Source organism: Nilaparvata lugens, chromosome 13 (assembly GCF_014356525.2).
Source record: "Nilaparvata lugens isolate BPH chromosome 13, ASM1435652v1, whole genome shotgun sequence".
Classification (NCBI taxonomy): domain Eukaryota; kingdom Metazoa; phylum Arthropoda; class Insecta; order Hemiptera; family Delphacidae; genus Nilaparvata; species Nilaparvata lugens.
In genome coordinates, this window is record NC_052516.1 from 21,066,971 (window position 1) to 21,089,548 (window position 22,578).

Genomic DNA, 22,578 nt, shown 5'->3' on the forward strand with positions numbered 1-22,578 from the left:
CTTTCCCTCAAACTAGCAGGAATAAATAATAAAGCTGGAAAAAGAGGAATTGAATGCTTTATTGATCAATTGATTACTAATATACAGAACATTAATAATGCGATCCATGAGAAAGAAAAGTTTTTTTGACTTGGCAGCCGAAAGACATGCTATTATATCCGGTTTGCAAATAATATTAAGCTTCCAACTTCCGAACAATATGATATAATAATAATATTAAGCTTCCAAACAACTTAGCTCTACAATCAGTATTTCTCGAAATCAGCCCAATAACCAATATGATTTAAATTATAATATAGAATCAATTTTCTACTGCCCAGAATTACTAAGGATTCGAGCAATAGAACTTTTTCCCGTTGACTTTGAATTGTCTATTAACTATTAAACTGTTGAAAGTGAAATGATATAGCGTGTCAAATTGAAAGGCTTCAATAATCTATTTTAATTATAAATTAGTTCTATTTTAATTATAAATTAAATAAAATGATAATTTATAATCAAAAACTAAACCAGTACCATAAAAAAGAAAAATTATCATTTCAAAAAAAAATTGTAATGTGTTTCACAAGTACAAGTGTTAATTTTTACAGACTGGGACGTTGAGATACAAAATAAAATAGGATCTATTTAATAGGATCCTTAATATTTTAGAATGTGTGTTTTCATGATTTCCAGGTTTCACAGCATCGCAAATTGTCAATTAACCACAGAATAGAACCTGACGGGGAAAGATACATGAAATTAGTATAGAATATTAATTACTTCCTTAATAATAATTCATGTTACAATGATTATTATAGTATATAATGAAGTATGGATAACGTCTACAAAATATGAAAAAATATAATATAATACATATAATATAATTCAAATTCATTTATAGAAATATTAATTATCATAAAATATACATAAATAAATTTCTTATATTATCTTTCGGAGGAGACGATAATCCGTCGGTCTGTCCCGATTACCTAAAAAGTAATCGTCATCTCTCATCATCATCCCTCTGACTTATTACCCACGCACAAGCCTAAGAGGATATGTGGGCATCACTCTCAGTATTATTTACGTCTTAAATTATATTATTCAGGCCAGGTGGAGCCTTCACAAAAAGGTCTCCCCACCAACAAAAAGCCATACAAATTTACTAGTAATTGGATGATAAAGTATTTATATTAATTTATCGCTACAACGTATCAACAAAAAACGTCCAACCAACAAGAATCCTACGAATTTACTAGAATTATAAATATACTTGTAACAAGATTTTAATTGCATTTATATATTTTTAAAACATACAACCGTGAGACCATAACTGACCTGAAAATCTTCTTTTACCCCTTTCTTCTGCTTCCACCCTTTTTCGCCTTTTTCCCTTTTCTCCCTTGTTTGCGACTTCTTCCCTTCCTCGCTTTACACGCTCTCCTATTGCATCCCTCCAATATCGCAATTTCATCCTCCTCCTCTTCTTCTGCATTCAAGAACACCCTTCCATTTTCGACTTTCAGGATTCCGTTATTTATTCCTTTTCTCAACGTATTTTGCACCATTTTAGCCATCCTCACCTTATCCTCATTACTAACGTTGAGATGCTCGCTTAATACTGCAACTATCTCATCAACTGTAGCTCCTTCAATAAACAACATGTTTTCCAAACTTGTCAGAATTTTGTTTTTGATATCATCTTTTATCTTTTTCATTTGGTTAGGCATTATGAACATACTTTATGTAAAATTTTGAAAAAAGATGTAACTGGAAATTTTTGGCTTCAAATCATAAACAACCAAACAGGTAAATTTGAGTTAATTTTGAGCTTCTCAAATTTGTTGATGTTATTTCAATCATATGATATTGATAACTCATATTTTATAATTAAAATCATTGTAACAGGTGAATATTGAAATAACACGCAGCCTTATCTTCTCAGTTCTTCTCGGTTTCAGTTCATCCCGCAATCACAGCATATCCTAAACAGTTCTGCTCAATTTGTTTTAAAGGTAAAAGAGTGGGTTGTGTTTTTGCTTTAAATTGCATTATGCTAATACCGTACTATTAGAAAAAATATCATTTGTGATCAACTAAATAATAATTATTGACCGAGCGAAGTGAGGTCTAAGATTCAAGTCGACGGTTTGGCATTTCTCTTAATGTTTAAATGTTTTTATGTTTTTATGTTGCGCATTTACGGCGAAACTCGGTAATAGATTTTCATGAAATTTCACAGGTATGTTCCTTTTTAAATTGCACGTCGACGTATATACAAGTTTTTTTGGAAATTTTGCATTTCAAGGATAATATAAAAGGAAAAAGGAGCCTCCTTCATACGCCAATATTACCGTAAAAATCAGAATATAGAATTATTATTCATAATAAATCAGCTGTCTAGTGGACTATAATACTACCGTTCAAAAACATCGAATATCTTGAAAATGTATCTTTCCATTAACGTTAGTAGACAGTTGACTATAATACTACCCGTTCAAAAACATCGAACATCTTGAAAATTGTATCTTTCCATCAAAATTGTAGACAGTTGCAGCCAGACCTGATAACAGCGCTCACATTCCGGGACGACATGTCACGGTACGATATAGGACAGAAAGCTCTATGTTTATTTAGGATTTTTTTTAGACATTTTTAATTGATAAATTATTTATTAATTTTTGAGAAAACATAACAACAGGTCAATGTAGCTCACTGAGCGCGAGGTCTACTGTTCACAGAACTACTAGTATATCGAAGAACTGAAATCCGAGCCGAAGTAATGTCACCTTTCTCTAATGAGCTGACTAAAAAAGCACATGGGGTTATCATATTAAATGAGGTAACAATAATTATGATTAAGGAGATGTAAGATCTGGTAAGGTGTTAGGTTGTCAAATGGCAATATAATGCTATTATTTAAATTTATTTGATAATTTCAACATTTAGAATTATAAATTTTGTCATTATAGTTGACAAAATGTCCATTGGAGCGTTGAATGCTGTTCCCTATTCAGATTTGCAGCCTCTCGTCTAATGAGGGGACTGTGGAGTAATGCCTGAATTTTTAAACTTTAAATTCCACCTGGGAAAATGTAGAAATTGCCTGTATTTTTAAATTTTAAATTCCACCTTCTATTTATTTCTTACTAATTCTTGAAATTTCTTATTTTCACTGGTTCGATAAAAGTGATCAACTTAATTCTCTTTTAAATATCATCAATAGTATATTTTATACCATTCCCCAAAGAAACATCATTCAATCATTCATTTACTTTGATTCGAATCTATGTAGTTAATCATTTGAATAGATTTTACAACTTTTGTGGAAATGTTAAGCAATCGATAATAGAGTTACAATTGAAATCATTATCTCCTATTATTATAAGGTACTTTTTTTATCTATTTTGTCAGTACAATCACGTGTATAGAAAGATGAAAGTCCTCTTCCAACTTTTTGTTACTTGTATTAATAAAAGTCTGTCTGATTAAGCAAGCAATTTTTCATTTCTATAGAAAGAGTTCTAAGTCAACATAAGTTCTAAGCTGGTCAACATAAGCTCTTAATGTCGATATGATGATCGAGATTTGACACTCGAAGTATGTTTCAAAACTCGAGAAAGTTCTTGTCGATATTTTAGTCCCAATCTTCATATATAGAGGTGTTCACTCCAGCATCGACTGTAATTAACAGTAGTCACAGAGGAGTATTGAGAAATTCAACTTATCGAGGTCCACGTCTAATCAAGGTTTGTTGTAATAAAGAGGTTCCAAATTTACCCATTTCTATACAGATTGCTCAATTTATGTAGTTCCAATCCAATTTAGATTGAATTGATTACGGTACAGTCACTCCTCACCTCATTCCATCTACAGAGCTGGTGAGCATTTTTATTTGTGCCAAACACAGTAACTGATTGACTTCAAACTGTCAGCATTCCTTATGAACAACTTCCAATGCTTCCCATTCAACCAATGGTGACAGTTTAAAGTCTAACTATAATGAAATTTACTTTAAACTGTCAGTATTCCTTATGGAACAACATTAACGCTTTCCATTCAACCAATGGTGACAGTTTAAAGTGAATCTTACCCGCACTGAGACAGGTCTAGTCAGACATCAAACCAATATACTGGTCTCGCAGTTAGTATTATATTATCAAAGGACAAAACCAGATAACCGCGCATCAGAGAAAGACGGAAGGACAAAAGAGCGTCGACATGCCGTTAGCAAAACGAGCGCACAAAGTTAACCGGTGGTTTTAATATGGTTTGCGTGTAGTCTGAAAGAATCAATATCCTGTTCGCATCCATTTTTGTCGGATTTTGATGGGGAAAATTCAGTTCACTAGACTCGGGAAGGCCGAAGACCGGCTTTGAAGAATCACGCTCACACAGACAGTTCAAATCAAGATCAATGACATTGGAATGGCCAGTATTTTCTACTTGAATGACAGCGACTTGATATTGACAAAACCACTAACTTATTAACACTAATTTGTTTAGATATTGTTTTTGTTGAATTGGTTGTTGTATTATTTTTTATTTAAAACTAGACAAATTAGTTAAATACACATTATATTAATATTGTTTGGAATTTCTGTCGCCTCAATTCAAGCCTATGTATTTATTACTCTCATAACATTAGTATAATTTGTGGATTTAAGTGAAATTATTAATATTTTTTGTGATTGTGGAGGAATATTTTTGTTTGGATTTGTACTTTGAAATTGATTAATCTGATAAATTCAAAATTATTGTAGTACATACATTTTTTTGGAATCAAAATAGTGTGTGAATTGAATTATCATTTACATAACCTCTAGACTGTGTATTCCAAATTAAGGTTTGAAGCAGTTTTGGGCGAATGCCTGTTGTTTTTACCTGCATTGTATCTATTGTCTATGAATAAATGAAATAAAATGAATAACAATATATTCATCAGAAATTCCTTTTCAATAACACAATAAAATCTCTACAATAACACGTTTTTCGGACAAAAATTAGTGCTTTTGACAATGTCAAGTCATTTTTATTCAATAAGGATTTCTACCATTAACTAAATGACGCTTCTGATGCAGAATCCCTATCTTTCCAGAATTATTTTGCACGTCTTCAGAATGCATGGCCACTTATGGATAGCGTCTATTTTGATAGTGTCAAAATAGTTAACGAGCGAAAAAAATTAAAGCGTCTAAGACAATCGATTAGTTAAGGCTTAATAGGAATATAGGCATAGCCACCTCTAATACCCCGGCCTACGATATTGCAACGTCGCAGTGTAGGCCTAGAATCTAATACGTGATTGGCTAAAAAGATTAAAAAAATACCAGCTGATCTTTTTCACCAATCATGTATTAGATTCTAGGCCTATAACTGCGACGTTGCAATATCGTAGGCCGGGGCCTTGTATTAGAGGTGGCTATGATATAGGTCAACCAACTACTAATAGTAATGAGTATGAGTCTTCAGTTACACAACGTTATACTATTTCACTTTTTGTGTAGTTGAGAAGTTGATATTGTTGGTAATTAAAAGTAAATTCGTATGGCTTTTGTTGGTGGGGAGTCCCTTGCGGGAAGGTCCCACCGCCGGAATATATAATTTAAGCCGTCAATGGGCCTTACGACTGTCATACTTCAGCCGGGACCGACAGTTTAACGTTGGTAATTATTCATATTGAATGAAAAAGACTAAGAAATTGTCAAAAACCACAGATTTATTGATACTTAGAAAGACCGGTTTCGGTTATTACACCATTGTCAATCTCTGATAAACAGAGTTTTCTATACGACATTGACAGAGATTGACAATATGGTGTAATAACCGAAACCGGTCTTTCTAAGTATCAATAAATGTGTGGTTTTTGACAATTTCTTATTCTTTTTCATTCAGTATGAATAATTACCACAATATCAACTTCTCAACTACACAAAAAGTGAAATATAATGTTGTGTAACTGAAGACTCATAAACAGAGTTTATCAGAGATTGACAATGGTGTAATAACCAAAACCGGTCTTTCGAAGTATCAATAAATCTGTGGTTTTTGACAATTTCTAAGTCTTTGTTATTCAACATTATATTTGGCTGCTCTTAGATTTAGTGATTTGGTTTACTAGAGATTGATAATGTTGTATTAACAACCGGAACCTGTATAACGATATTACAATTAATTAGGGCATATGAAAACTTCCGAGTCTTTTAAAAAACAAATAAATAAATAATTTTATTTCCATCATAAATTTCACTTGACATTCATTTCAAGTTTTGGAAATTATATGACCACTTTGACAAGTTGTGTGGTCATTGTTAGTAGTCTTATCATTCAATATGGATAACTTCTACAATAACATCTAAAGCACTATAAAAAACCAATTATCAGGAGAGACATTTTTTGGATAAATTTCCAAGATATATATTACTAGGAATTTAGGAGAGACTAGATCCTTCATGAAGGAGAGACTATTGTTTGATTTAGTGTAAGATTCAGACTCACTTTGCGAGTAAATTGGAAAACTATTGTAGGGTCTCTCAACTACATTGGTAGTTATAGAAACAAAGACACAAAATCTGTCTTCAGTGAGACAGATGAAGAAAACGACAAATGCTTTCAACCCACTGAGAAGTGCAATTAGAAAACGGAGTAAAACAAAAAAAGCATATCGAGAAAAGAGCTGCAATGAACAGAAAAACCGAGAAGAATAATAAGTAGAAGAAGAGGGAGTAGAAGTAAAAGAAGCAGCATGTAGATGAGTGAAAAAGGGAAAATTAGTGGTGGGGAGAAAAATAAGGAAGCTTGAAATGTGGGACAGTTTGAAGAATAGGAGTTTGACAGTAAAAGGGTGATAAATGAGGAGTTGAAAAAGAATAAAAGGTAGAAGAGGAAGAAGAAAAGTGGGAGGAATAAAAAGAAGATGATGTTGAAGAAGAAGATGAAGAAGAAGGATGAAGGATAACTCAGGAAATTTCTCCACTTTGCAGAGCGATTCCGCCCTGATTTCTGTTCTGCTGAAACTCTGGTCGATTTGCTTTTCTCCTTCCTCCCCCGCATCACAATTATCATCTTCTCTGCCCACCACCACCTTCTTCTTCTTCTTCTTCTTCTTCTTCTTCTTCTTCTGCTGCTGCTGCTGCTGCTGCTGCTGCTGCTGCTTCCTTCTTCAGCTTCATTCTTTTTATTCTACTTATTCTTATTCTCTATCATGCTAAGAAGGGGAAGTCGAAGAAGAAAGGGAAGAACGATAAAAAGAATGAAGAAGTAAGTGAGATAGGATAAGATGAAGATGAAAAAGAAGAAAAGAACAGAAGAAGAGAAGACAGCAGAAGAATAAAAAATAATAAGAATGAGAAGAACAAGGATTGAAAAAAAACCGGGAAGAAGAGAAAGAGGTGAACCAAAAATAGTTATGCTAAAAATGAAGAATGAGACATCACAGAAAAAGCATGGAAAACATATGGAGGAATTGAAAGATAGGAGAACTAGCTAAGGAACAATTTTCCTTACACTGTTCCCATATTTTCCGGCGTAGGCAAGGAAAAGCAAAAAGCAAGCAGGGAAAGCGTATGGGAAATTCAATGCTGCTTGAAGAGAGACAAATGGACGAAGAGCATTTGTGAGGAGAAGAAGGAGGAGGATGATGATGACGATGACGTGGAGGAGGATGAGGAGGAGTGGGAGGAGGAGGAAGTTCTTCCAATATCCGTTCTAGTTGAGAGGGGAAAAGCGACTTTCCCAGTCAATAGTAGTGGTGGAGGGATAGAGATAGTACGGCACAGATAACAGTTGTAGCAAAAGCGTGCAGCTGTTTCACAATTTCCACTACTGTTTCGTGTCTCCTAAAATCTTCCGGCTATATATACGGTATTACATACGGCACGAGTACCGTAAGCGGGGTAGCATTGCATGGTACCATTGGAGAAACATCAAATTTCAATTTTTTCAGATGAACAACGCTGTCAGAATCATAGTACATTCTTGAAAATGAATTTATGGAAGCAAACGTGGAGCTATAATATAGAGGCACCAAATTAAACTTCTCTTATCACTTTCGAGGATAAATTAGCCTAGTCTTCCATAGATTTGAAAGAAGAAAAGGGAAATCGTAGCATTTAGATCAATGAGTGAGGAAAGATCTACTCAAGGGTTAATTGTCGATTATCAGAGAAGAATCAACAAGAACTACTGGTGTTTCCGAAGTTAATTTTCAACACATCAATTTTTTCATTTACTAGGTTAGCAAAAACAATACAACGATCGGAAAAGAAAAAAATCAGGCTATTATCCAAAACTTCTTCAATTTCCTAATTTAGTTTCAAATTGTCCAAATATTATACATAGATTATGTCTATACTGTGATTATTTCTACACCAAATCACAACCTGAAAATATAAATTATAATAAAACAAACAATCTTAAATTTGGATAGATTGATAATAAATTAAGAGAAAGATAGTTTTTCTGTTTCTCATGTAACTGATGCTATCTGAATCGTATGGTGTATATCTTATCAATATAATATTTCATGATTGGTGATGAGATCGACTCTCAAGTCAACTATCGACTTGAAACAATCGATAATCGAAGATCATGTTAAAACACCAATGATGATCTAAAAGTTGAATGATTTCCACTGTACTTCTTTTATATTTCACTTATTATTTCCCTTGTAACGAGAAAGTAAGACCAAGATTTATTAGCAGTCATTTACAAAACACTCTGTATTTCAATAAGCATCTGGTGAGTTTCTCTTAAAAACTGCCAGCATTCATTATAATCAACCTCATTGCTTCCCGTTCAGCGAAGCCTAGTATTGTGTATCAATGGTGGGTACATATTCTGATCTATTCAACCCATGCTGACAGTTTGAATGATCTTTAGCACTTCAGCATAAACATGATCTTCACTTTAGCACATGTTCATTTCCAGAGTGGAAGACTGAAGATGCTAAGTAGATATGCACGAAAATCAACTGCTAATATTTCAGCACTTCTAATATTCACTATTTGAAGCGATTACTCTTTCAAATACCATAACTCACAAAGATTCACTAGGCTTTCGTAACTCACAGGCACAGAAAAATAAGTGCTAGAATATGGTTGGGAAAATCTGGGAAATTAGAAAGTCTGCTTTGTGAAAATACTTTAGGACTGAATATTATTTTGTGAAGTAAAGAACTACAAGACATAAACTATTTCGGAATATGTGTAACCTTATCTAAATTTGAGAGAGGAATAGCAAAGGTTACCTCATTTTCCCTCCCCCTTTCATTTTATAATGCACTTATTAAAAACAAAAACAAATGAATATTGCAATAACTCATCTTTATCTCTATTTTATAGTATTTGATCGTAAAGTCGTCAAATGAATAGTAATATTTAGTTCGGGTTTACAATAACAATAAATGTCAATTTATAATTCAGTGCTATTAAACTCATACAGTAAATTGCAACACAAAATATTTAAATATTTTATTTTTGTTGTTGTTTTATATTGAAAATGAGTACATACGATTTACACTTTGTAAATTGAATTTTTTTTAAATAAATATCTTTTGTCTGTCAAAAACAAATCACCCCAGTGGAGATTCACGTCAAATCGTCAGCATACCTTATGAATAACACCAATGCTTTTCATTCAACCAATCCTGACAGTTCAAAGTGATTGCTTACAGTTCAAGATATCTCAAGGTTAACATTATTTTTTATCTCCTAATCATTATTTAATGATAAGTTAATTATAAGTGACATTTGTTAAAATAGAGAATTGAGAGAGAAAAGCAATGAATATCTTGATATTAAAATATTTTGAAATGGTGTATAATGTTTAAAAGTTTTTGCTTGTATCTGTTTTTCTAGTGTTGTAAAATTGGTGGTGTACCGTTGGAAGTTGGCTAAATAAATAAATCTCACTATAGAAATCAACAGCATGTACCAAGTCACCAAACATCGGCCTAGTAATCATCAACCCAGTATTGATTACGAGTTTGAAAGAATGTTTAGTAAATGTATTGATCAATATGGATATAAACAAAGCTTGTCCATCGGACCTATGACCTTGTATCTTTGTATACATTGTTGTTATAGAAACATGGCCGACAAAACATTAGGCCGAAGGATACATCATGTTAATCGAAGCGTTGCACATCAATGATACTGTTGCAAATTAAACGGATACGTGACAACCGAAGAGTTCACATAGATGATACTGTTGCAAATTACACGGATACGTGACAACCAAAGCGTTGCATATAGATGACACTGTTGCAAATTACGGATAAATGACAATCAAAGCGTTGGACATAGATAATACTGTTGCAGATTACACGGATACATGACAACCGAAGCGTTGCACATCAATGATACTGTTGAAAATTTTACGGAAACGTAACATGTGCTGCAGTCCAAATCAATGATACTATTGCAAATCTAACTTTGAAACGCAATGACCTTTCATGCATTTTTCCTACCATACCACAAAGCCTAACAACGGGATGTCATTGGCCTTTGTGTTTTAAAACAAAATACAAAAGATTTAAATAAAAGAGAGTGAATAAATAGAATGGAAGTGAAATTGAGAACAAAAGAATTTGAAAAAGACCCACCTATGTCCACTGGACACACCCAATGGAACTAATGTATTCCATACTACCTTACAACGAATTACCAAATATTATTGTACTGTTGTTAATTATTTTGTGAAATTATAGTATTATTCCAAGCTATGTTGGGGTTTAAAGCTTAAATAATTGTGTAATTACCAATTGAAAGAAATAAGCTCGCAAACAGAAAATAGCAAGATTGTAGACTTTTTTACTGAGAAGATTTCAACTTTTTTACAATATTTTCAATTTTAAATGTTTAACAAATATGATCCTGAATTTTAATAGCATACTGAATATGAATAATCAACAACTATTTTTATTTCCAACTGGAACATTTGAAGTGACAATTTAGGAAATCCAAATTTGAGCAATTCAAAAATTGTTGGTTTAATGCTTTTTGAACTGAAATAATCAGTGAACATATTGAGAACCTCTCGTGACTATTGAAAGCTTCAAATTACGGTTCGATGCAGTTTTAGGATGCAGCCTGTTGCATCATTCTTAATTGGGAAGGATGTTGCCAATAATTAATAGAACAATTATTACAATTAAAAAGAAACTCACCATTTTTAATTTATTGGAGTTTCATAATTAATCCATTGAATAGAAGGGTACCCACCTGCAACAGAATAAAACAATATTTAATACGGTATGTAAGAATAAAAAACTAATTTATCTGTACAAATGACAGATAAAAATGTAAATCGGTACATAATAAATGAAAATGACATTCCCATAGAAATAATGAGGAAAATTGTGTCCTATTTTTTCCTGAATAGCTTGGTGATATAATAACTACAATATGCACAGAATAACTTGAATGCAAGAGAGTCTGTTCCCCATACTACGATTGGATTATTCGCTCAAGAATAATCATTGACTTTTTTGTAAATGAATAAATAAATCAATGAATTGAAAAATCAAGCATTGAAATCACAACTTACTCATTCATGTCATTGATAAATTTAACAATCCATCTGTTCCCCATACTACGAAGTTGGATTATTCACTCAAGAATGAAGCATTCAAATCACAACTCTTTCATGACATTGATAAGTTCAATAATCCATTAGATAATGGATGGTAAAGGAAATAATGAGTCAGCTATTCTCAGTAGTTAGTCAATATAAAAAAAAATGTTGTAAGGTGCAAAATATTAATAATTATTAGACATCATGCTCAGGAAAGATGAAAAATGTGTTGGCAATAGCTATAGTTTTTGATACAATCTGAATTTAATTTAATTGTTAAGTGATTAATTTAATCTGAATATTGTATTGTTTGTTTAATCCAATAAATAAATAAATTAGTGGTGGAGCCTGAGCCTGTATTCTATCATGTTTAAAAGGAAATTAGAACCCACAGAGTCAATGCTTGAAGATGCCTTTAGGCAACTTGATTCAAGAATTAGGAATTTCCCGTTGAGTTGTTCCTTGTTCGTATCACTTCAAAAACTGGAAACTATTAGATGCACGCAACACTACAAAACAGTGAGCAATAAACAATGCCTTATCTTCTTTGTTTCTGTGCTTCTTTCTTCGTTGTAATCCTCTTTAATCCCCATCTATTTTTTAAAATCTCTCTTTTTCCTAACTTCTTCCTCGTACTTCTACTAGTTTTTCTAGCTCAGATTTTTCTGCCTCATATTATTATTCGTCTTCATTTCCTCCATCAATTTTCAGTACCAATATACTGCATTTATTCAACATTGTATTTCTTCTTTAGGGCTACGTTTAATATAAATAAAAATATAAATCTCAGTACCCTTTTAAATTATTTTGTAACAAAGTAATGTCCGAAACATGTGACAAAATAATTTAAAAGGGTACTGAGATTTATAATCTATTTATTCTAACATGTTTACTTCATAATAGCGAAAGGAACAGCAAACTATATTCAAAACTGTTAATCTTATAAATTTCAATGAATAAAGATTTCTTCCATCCCTCCTCTCTAAATTTATCTTTCTCTGGTACTTCTCTTTTCCCATTTTCACCATCGACATGAATATTCCTCTCAATACTTTCTCTTCCATTCACCTCTTTTTATAATTTTCTCATTCTAGGGTCATTCTTCAAATAACGTACAATATTCTGTCTTATGGATATTAAAAAAAAACTAGCAAGAATAAAAATCTAATAAAGTTACATATAATAGTGTAAAATAGAAAGTACATAAGGCAATTAATATAAAATGAAAAAAAAGAATGTTTATAAAAAAAATTGTGTCCACAGACTATGATTAGTCATGTCCGTGGACTGTCCCGCCAGTATTTTCAATATAAATTAATGCGAAAAAAGCCTAATCAAAAGCAAGATGAAAATATACGACATATTTTCAGAAAAGTAATGTACAGACTAATAAATAAAAAATATATACATACATTTTTAAGTATTATTATACTGAATTCTAATATTAAACTGTTGTCCTATCAGTTTTAGTCATGTCTGTGGACAAAAGGGAAAAAGGGAATTTTAGCACTAGATCAAGTGGCAACACTGATTTTATCAGTTTGCTAGGCGAAGGAGTTCAGCCATGTTGGATGCTAAGCTGTTTCTGGTTGAATTAGTTGATTGCTCTTTTATTAAGGTAGTGAATTAATTGAGATTATTGAAAGTGCAAAGATCATTCAACAGTTCCGTGGACAACTAAAAAAGGTAAGTGTTATTAAGTTTTTATGAATATTGTTTTTAAATTATGTCAAACTAGAACTTCTTTCTCCACTGTAGTGAAGGAGTTGGCTTAACCTTAAATTTGCACTGGTAAAAAATAAAATACTAAGAAACCATCATGTCCGTGGACATCATGTCCGTGGATTGTGCTGTCTATGGACAGTCCACGGACATGATGTGTGGTAACGGACATGACGTTTTTCTGTATTTAGGAACTGAACACTAATATAAATCAACACTGTTACCAGGACTGATTAATATTTGCTCTTGTGAATATTTTAATCATAGATCACATGTTTTCAAGAAATCTCATAGCATGGTTTATCCTCTGTAGCTATTGCTGGGCAACTGTTTACTTTGCAAAAACAACTAGGCCTATTAGGCTTATATATTATAAATTTGAAGTGAATTTTAGAAAGTCCCTTTTGCTTATTTATTGGACCAACTTGAACATAAAAAGGGTAAATTTGTGTGAATTAGAAGTGCGTGTCCCTAAATTACAAAAAATTGCCTCACACAGGCTCATATTTGCGGGGGTAGGGGGTGGAAACATCACCTGAACTACCAGTAGTTTCTGAAAAATATCTTTTTTAATAGCAGTCCAACATAAAAAAAAATTTTTTTGAACTTCTTTGTTTCATTTATCATGATCCTAGTGTTTTTCAATCTTGATATGAGTTATATTGGTAAATTAGTTAACTTTACATTCTTATAGAAGTAGGACCGCCCTTAATTACATACCAGTGAAAAATATTGTTGTTTTTTAATCTGAAAAATTTATATTTTAGGTCATGGCAAGAGTGAAAAAGAAAGTGAATACTGAAAAATATTTAGCCAAAAGAAGAGAAGCCAAGAAACTAAGTATGCAGAGAGCTAGGGAGAAGTTGAAGCAAGATCCTGAAAAACTTGAAGAAGCAAGAAAAAAAGACAGAGAGAGGAAAAAAGCCCAAAGAAAGCCAATAAATGAAATGCCAACCCGACAACAAAGAATTCTCAGAAAACAATGGAAGCAATGTTCAAAAACCTACAGAGAAAAAATAAAGCATCAGGAAAAACTTATAAATGATTTAGATGCTAATACCCCACCATCCAGTCCAGATGCTTTTGCTACTCCACCACCAGAAAAGAGAAATCAGCCATCTACTTCTAGAGTGGAAAGCGGAAAAAGAAGACAGAGAAAAAATAGGAAAATGTTGAAAAAAGAGAATAAAAAGTTACATGACGAAAATGCTACATTGAGAAGAAAGGTTGAAACTTTACGTAAAAGAATTCAGAGATCAAAAAGTCCAATTGAAGTGACACCAAGGAAAAAAGTTAAGCATATGTTAAAAGGACAAAATTGTTCAAATGAAATTAAAAAACAACTTGTTTTTGGAGAAGTGCTTAAAAATCAGATTAATGTTAACTTTAAAGAAGAAAAAAGCCTAAATAGGAAGAGATGTCTAGCCACATTTTTAAGTGGTAAAATAATCAAGAAGTATCGAATGATGTCTAAAGTTAGGGATATTATTTCTCGCAGAACCACAAACTTGAAAACTAACAATAAAAACATTCACAAACTAGTGTGTGAGAGGAAAGATGTTACATATTTTTTGTCCCAAGATGAGCACAGTAAGCAGTGTGCAGGAAAAAAGGAAACAATAACACGAAAAAAAGTAAAAATGCAGAAACGGCTATTAACAGATTCTCTGCAGAATCTTCACAAAAAGTTTACAGCCACTTACCAAAACCACAACGACATGAGCTACTCCAAGTTTTGTAAACTTAGACCGTTTTGGATTACCATCCCTGATTGTAAAAATAGAGACACTTGTTTGTGTAAACTCCATACAAATATGGAACTCGTTGTTTCAAAGTTGAATAGTTCACAACTAATCACTGAGAAAAATACTAAAGATTTGTTATCGAGCCTTACTTGTGATGGAGAAACCAACGAAATTTGTCTTCAAAGGAAATGTGTAATCTGTAAACTCAGAAACATTGATATAGCCTTGAATGATGACAACAAAAATGACACCATTAACTATTTTTATTGGAACACTATTGAAGTAGAAGTAGAAATTAAGGGAATCAAGAAGAAAAAGAAAAAAACTGTGAAAGAAGACAGATCTACTACAAAAGAAATGCTTGTTAGACTATTTAGAGGTTTGTTGAACAAATTTTTGATCCATGTTCTTAATATAAAACACCAGTATCGAGCCATCCGCCAAGCAAAGGAAAACTTGAAAGTAAATGAGGGTTTATTACACATGGACTACTCAGAGAATTATAATTGTAAGTATACAGAAGAGATCCAGAGTTTGCACTTTGGAGGATCAAGAAATCAAGCTACTTTGCACACTTCAATATTATACTACAAAGATAAAGTCACTGAAGATTTGAAATCTGTTTGTTTTTGCACTGTATCTGAAGAAAGGCGCCATGATGCAGTTGCTGTTTGTGGACATCTCAAACCGATTTTCAAAGAAATTAAAAACTTAATACCAAATCTTTCAAAAATGCATTTTGTAAGCGATGGCCCCTCCAGTCAATATCGTAACAGAAAAATGTTTGTTCTCATTGGTGAATATCTGACATCTCTGTTGGGTGTAAGTAGTGTCAATTGGCATTACCTAGAAGCCGGGCATGGCAAGGGAGCTGCTGATGGAGTTGGCGGTGTCCTGAAAAGAACAGCTGACAACTTAGTATCAAAAGGAGTAGATATACCTACTGTACCTGTTTTGGTACAACAGTTGAGTCTACACTGCCCTGGAGTAAAAGTGATATATGTTACTCATGAGGAGGTTTTGGAGTGCGATAATCTTCAACTTACATTACCCAAGTTTAAAGGGACCATCAAAACTCATGAAATCTGTTGGGCAGAAGCTAATAAAAACCTGATCCAAGTAAGAAGTCTTACATGTATGTTATGTGCTCCAAACCAAAAATGTAAACATTTCCATATTGGACAGATAAACTTGCAACACTCTCAAGGACAAAATACCAAAACCTCGACTGCTTCAAGTTCTACACACTGTATCCTTTTTACAGCAAAATTCTCTAGAATACTACTATTTTTTACAGAGTAGGCTTAACCAATTTACAAAAATAGTATTAAAATTTAAGACTGACATACCAAATCTACACTGTGGGTTTCTTAAACTGTATAGTTCTAAAATTGGATTGCCTAGGAACAGTTGTTAAAGATCTTACACTATTTTCCTTAACTAATGAATTTTAGGTGGTAAGACCAAAACTTCCATGGACAAACTGAAAAATAGGAACAACTCTTCATTCAAGACCTCGACTGCTACACACTGTATCCTTTATACAACAAAATTATCAATACTAATATTTTTTTACAGAGTATGCTTAACCATTGTTACAAAAATAGTATACCAGGGCTTCAAGACTGGGTTTCTTAAACTGTATAGTTATAAAATTGGATAAGTATTTTATTCTTGAAGTGTATATAACAAAAACAACCAACCTACACTTTTTTTTAAATGGTAACAGGTCATAGCACAAGATAATTTTCAAAAACACTGTGTGCACAAACTAAAAAGGTACAAACATTTGTCCAGTGTAATAGGCCTACAGGTCACAGGTAATAGGCCTAGGAACAGTTGTCAAATATCTTGCAAGCACTATAATAATAAATAAATAAATAAATAAATAGTGCAAGCACTATTTTCCTTAACTAATGAATTTTAGGTGGTGAGACTTTCAAGAACCCTGAAGATGGGGATTGGCTCCTAGTAAAATTTCCTGGGAAGCGCAGCATCAAGTACTACATTGCTATTGTGGAGCAGATCATTGAGACTGAAGGAATTTTTGTTCGGTGTGGAAGAAATATCGGTGACAATGTTTTTAAGTGGCCCGAACCTGAGGACAAATGTTTAATAGACTATGACCAAATTGAGAAAAGATTAAAGCCACCTTCATTCAACTATAAAAATGACAGACTTGTTTCATTTAAATTTGAACATAAATTTGATGACTATCTTATTTTGTAAAATTATGTTTAGTACACACACTTACGGTACATTTTGATGTTGTACCAGACACTATTCTACCTAAGATTTACCAAATAATAAACAAACTAACTCATTGTTTATTGAACAATTCTTTATTTAATCCCTTATGTTTTATCATGCACTTTGGAACAGCCCTAATGACTGTGAGCACAGCGGTCATGTCCGTGGACACAACGATCATATCCGTGGACACCACAATCATGTCGGTGGACACAACGATCATGTCCGTGGACTTCTGAAGTAACCTGTGTAAACTACAACAAAGTAGCCTGTAATACTTTACTTCTGCCAGAGATAAGGGAATATCTACTCAGATCTTGACAAAAAATGGAAGAGTTACCAGGATTACTAACTCCTCTCTGCTTCTGCACAAAACATATTACTGTATTCTACATTTAGACTATATTTTAGTCCAGGCAATAAATACTCAAAAAAGGGTATAGAAGGGAAAGTTTGGAGGACAATTTTTGACCCCTTCACTAAACAGAACTGCGGAGTCAAAAATTGACTTCCAAACTTTTCCCTCTATTGACTGGACTACTTGACATTGATGGCATTTGGTACTCTACTTAACAGACATGCACGGGGGGGATGTTTTCTATACTCAAGTCCCGATACCGGAAAGAGTTAGATTAGATTAGGCTAGATTAGAGTTTATACATTACAATATTTACTGGCTTGTACACTAATTTACATTAAATGACGGTAATGCTAATTATTCAACGAATTTTACAAAGTATAAAATTAATCAATGAAAATAAAGATTGAATGCAATTATAATAACGATAATATAATACTGTGAAGTAACTTCATAAATAGGCGGTTCTTAAGAGTAAGAGATAACAGATAAGAGTTCAGTTAAGAGTAAGAGATCAAACACAAGATAACTTGATCTCTCAAGTTCGAACACAGAGAGAAGGAGAAGGGGGTAAACATAACAGAGAGAGAGAGAGAGAGAGAGAGAGAGAGAGAGAGAGAGAGAGAGAAAATACTAGTGGCTTGCCTGCCTTCAAATTGGATAACAGCCTTCTTTCAGTCATTATCCTATTAAAGATCAGATTGCAGCGTGTGTCTATAACCTTCCATGTCAAATCTCTTGCACAAAAAATGGATCGCATGCCGCTTGCATATGGCTTCAAACTTCAAGAATCTAATTTCGAACTGACCAATTCTATATAAAATGGATTGTTAACGTTTGTTCTCCTGGCAAAGAGTATCTTATCTTGAGCTGAACCAACTACTATCATTTATCTTCAATCAATGGGTCAATCATCAATCATCTTCAATCAATTTAACGTAATTCAATAAATCGAACATTAGGCTTATGAATGTTTCAAAATTATTGTTACAAACCCAATCACAATAGAAATTAAAAAATATAGCCTATAACTGTACATCATTACGACTATTTATGGGGGAGGAACAGTTTTGTAATCATTTAAATGAATTGCGTAGGCTATCATTGAATCAGAAGATGAATGAATAGATGACTTGAAGATGATGATTCTTGATCCATTCCGAGCTACGATGTATTGACAATCTTTCTTTATGTATTTTACACGACGTGCAGTCAATTATTCAATTCAAGTCGAGTAAAATACATAAAAAAGATTTTTAAATAAACTTGAAAAGTCCAAAAAATTCACTATGATAACAATAAAACTCTAATGGATGATATCATCGAGAAAGTAGACCCATAGGCTAGTTATATTACAGTTAATCTAAGTAAAATATAAGTATTTTCAATTCTTCAACGATTTCAATTCAATCCATTCAAACTACGAACGAAAAATATAGGTTACAAAATACGAGATTCTGGATGACAATATAGGCTACACAACAAACCATATTTTATATTTTGAGTTGGACTGTAGTATTTATCTGAGAAGGGTCAGTTTTGGGCATAAGCCTGTTGCGACTTCTCAATAAGTGTAATAATACAATTATTGAACATTGACTAAATAAATAAATAAAAAAAACAGATTATCAATTACAAAAGACCAAATTAATTCTGGAAAACAAAATCCACAGCAATCCAATATTATATAAATATTAATATTCCATACTGAGAAAACAATAGGCCTATACACAATTGAAAAAACAACACAGGCCTAACAAAATCGTCACATAACAAAATCAGGATAACAATCCATGCAGAAACAATACTGTCAACTATGGGCCATATGCTACCACTACGTTTAAAGCTAAACTACGTTTACTTGTAGATATGGTTGCATTTATCATAATGTGTTTCAAACGGGGTTTGAACGAACAGCTGAAAAAAGTGTGCAACAAAAGACCAAAGAATGAAGATACAATATCCATCCAAACCAATTTCAACGATTTGAAGCTGAACCCCTATGTAGGAAAGAATATATAACGTGTTACAAAAGACCAGAGAATGGTGAACAATATGCACTCGAACGAATTACAGCCAAGTTACCCTCAAAAAACCGAACCGAACCAGAAAAATTAAGGTCAAACAATGCGAGCGTGAATCACGACTTGACCTATTCGCCCACATCCACATCAAAAACCGGACGTCGGACGCAAAAAAAAACGCCGCCGCGAATTAAAACTCAATTAAAGAATGGACCAGCACTGGTTACTCCTCCAACGCCTCCCCCTCCATCTCTTACACCACCCCCCCTCTGGAATTTGTTTCTCTCTCTTTATCCTCTCCTTCTCTTGCCAATTGAAGTGGCCCCTCGCAAAAAGTCAACATCAATTTAATCATATCATAACGTATGTCGGACGAATATATTCAACGTACAGTACAAATTTAAAAAGATGCAAGCTTCAGAATTTTGTGAAGTATGGGATCAAAGATACATTTGTGATTTTTATATAGGCTTTTTAAATTAAATAGGCTAAAATTGTGATTTTTAAATAGGCTAAATATGAGTACTTTTTTAAAATTATTTCGTCACGAAATGTTTCGGCTATTAAACCATTTTTAGTAGACGAAACATGTCGTGACGAAATAATTTAAACAGGGTACTAAGATTTATATTTTTATTTATATTCAAAAGTAGCCTTAGAGAAGAAAACGGATTGTGATTTTGATCTATATTGTTTTGGAATCGTAATCCGTTCTTGGTTTATTCTTCATATTCACTGTACTGTTATATTAGATATGTCATTAAGGCTCGTAATGGAATTAGTCTGTGAGCCTTTCTATGTTTGTATCGAATAAATAAATATTATTGTGTAACCTTAGTATGGATAGTGGTGTAAGAGTTTCATGTATATTCAGTTCTTTGATTCTTCATTCCAACAATGACGACGAATCATCAAAAAGATTGGATACGATTGTTTTTTTTCCAACTGATGAAAGAATTTGATGATTTAACTGATGAATGAATTTTTCCTACCAGAATCACAGATAATAGAGAATATAATTTAATTGCTTGTTTTTTATAGATTGGCTTTACTATAGATTTAGTAGCCTAGTAAGATTGGACTCCCCGATATTGTAATAGACATAGAATGTGATAGGGTGATTATGATAGAGTTTAAGACTTGGCAATTATCATGGAGAAAATTCCATATTAGTAACTTAGATTGAAAATTATTTTTTCAACTAATTATTGGGAGACTAGTCAGGAATTCCAACTGTGATTTTTATTTATCATGATCAATATTTTGATCATGATCTAAATATCACGATCATAACACACGATCAGGTACTCAGATTGTTTTGGGGAATGCTAGGTTTGCCAAAACGCAGAAAATTTACATGACATGGGAGTGAACATTTTCAACAGTTTATCGCTGAGAGTAAAAATTTATGATATTGATATTTTGAAAGGAACAATAAAAAAATGGTAGAAGAATAAAGCATTTTATTCAAACGAGGAAATGTTGGTCTGTAACACATATACATAGTTTATAGTTCTTTTGTATTATCATTTGTAGTATTATACAAAAAATGATAACGTGTCCTCGTATGAGCCTAGTAGGTAGCATTATTCAGTTAGTGACGATTGACAATGAATGCAACTCTGTTAGTGACAATAAAAAATCTGGTGTGGCGCACTCACACAACTTTCCTTGCAGTTATGAAAATTGATCACCTGTACTCGCGCATCTCAAGTCTACTATTCAAAGATATGAGACAGCTGGTGATAGGTCAATAGCGCTGGAGACATACGAGGTTTGCTATCTCTTCGTAGTGAATGATTAAATAGAACCAACAGTTGCCAACAGTTTGCAATTTAATAATCTAATTTTCTCGGATTTCAAGCTTATTTTCAATTTTAGGTGGAAATGTTACTGGACATTAATTGCAGAGATTTTCATGCTCAATCTTTTCCACTTGATTTTTTTTTTAACTTGTATATGAAGGCTGATAATTGAGAATCTAAAATCAAACTTTGCATAGATGGGGCAAAACTCCTGAAATTTTTACAGATATAGGACTTGTTTGCAGTTGATAGTGCTTATCAATGAATATTTCAGGTTTGATTTCGATCAAAATCTGTAATATATTAATAACAACAATTATTTCAATGTTGAATTACTTTATTATTTTTTATACATTTACAATTTATTATTTCTCTATTAGTTATGTTGGCGGCAGTGCGACCAACAGTTGTGAATTGGTATGTTGCCTTGCCTGTGTGCTTGGTCTGTTCTCTTCTTGCTGCTTAATGAAACGTTCAATAAATTGAATTATGTGAATTCTAAAATGTTGGTTAATTTGCGTCCACCCACCCAAAACACTACAAAATCGTTGGAGCCGTTTTCGAGAAAATCGCGAAAAACCCTGTTTTTGACAACATTTTCGCCATTTTAGCCGCCATCTTGGATTGCATTTGATCGAAATTGTTCGTGTGGGATCCTTATAGTGTAAGGACCTTACGTTTCAAATTTCAAGTCATTTCGTTAACTGGGAGATGAGATATCGTGTACACAGACGCTCATACACTCATACACAAACACACACACACACACACCACACAGACCAATACCCAAAAATCTGGTGTGGCGCACTCACACAACTTTCCTTGCCGTTATGAAAATTGATCACCTGACGCTAGTGTTCCCGCGCATCTCAAGTCTACTATTCAAAGATTTGAGCCAGCTGGTGACAGGGCAATAACGCTGGAGACACACATGAGGTCTGCTATCTCTTCATATTGAATGATTTAATAGAATCAACAATAATTTGCAATTGAATAATCACATTTTCTCGAATTTAAACCTTATTTTCAATTTTAGGTGAAAATGTTACTGAACATTAATTGTAGAGATTTTCATGCTCAATCTACTCCACATGATTTTTTTCGTTTCAATTGTATCT

General features: G+C 32.9%; 2 protein-coding genes across 4 annotated transcripts in view; one reads left to right on the forward strand and one right to left on the reverse strand.

Annotated features, from left to right (window-relative positions):
• The window catches only part of LOC111057027 (FERM, ARHGEF and pleckstrin domain-containing protein 1), a 55,559-nt gene that overhangs the window by 29,285 nt on the left and 3,696 nt on the right, over nucleotides 1–22,578 (reverse strand). The window lies entirely within an intron of this gene.
• On the forward strand, nucleotides 12,647–17,351 carry LOC111055539. 3 transcript variants are annotated; one of them, XM_022342755.2, is made up of 4 exons: nucleotides 12,647–13,242; nucleotides 14,046–16,272; nucleotides 16,478–16,555; nucleotides 16,951–17,351. In XM_022342755.2, exons 2-4 carry the CDS (start codon nucleotides 14,049–14,051, stop codon nucleotides 17,250–17,252), a joined length of 2,604 nt encoding a protein of 867 aa, XP_022198447.1. In that variant the 5' UTR covers nucleotides 12,647–13,242; nucleotides 14,046–14,048; the 3' UTR covers nucleotides 17,253–17,351. The 3 variants fall into 3 exon arrangements, with proteins under 3 accessions (XP_022198447.1, XP_022198446.1, XP_022198448.1); XM_022342754.2 differs by having other exon boundaries at nucleotides 12,647–16,272; XM_022342756.2 differs by lacking the exon at nucleotides 16,478–16,555 and having other exon boundaries at nucleotides 12,647–16,272.

Excerpts from the sequence above, each read along its gene's own strand:
- LOC111055539 (XM_022342754.2), top strand. The coding sequence starts at position 14,049 with ATGGCAAGAGTGAAAAAGAAAGTGAATACTGAAAAATATTTAGCCAAA. Across the intron at positions 16,273-16,477 it reads TGCTTCAAGTTCTACACACT|GTGGTAAGACCAAAACTTCC; the intron begins GTATCCTTTTTA and ends AATGAATTTTAG. Across the intron at positions 16,556-16,950 it reads GACCTCGACTGCTACACACT|GTGGTGAGACTTTCAAGAAC; the intron begins GTATCCTTTATA and ends AATGAATTTTAG.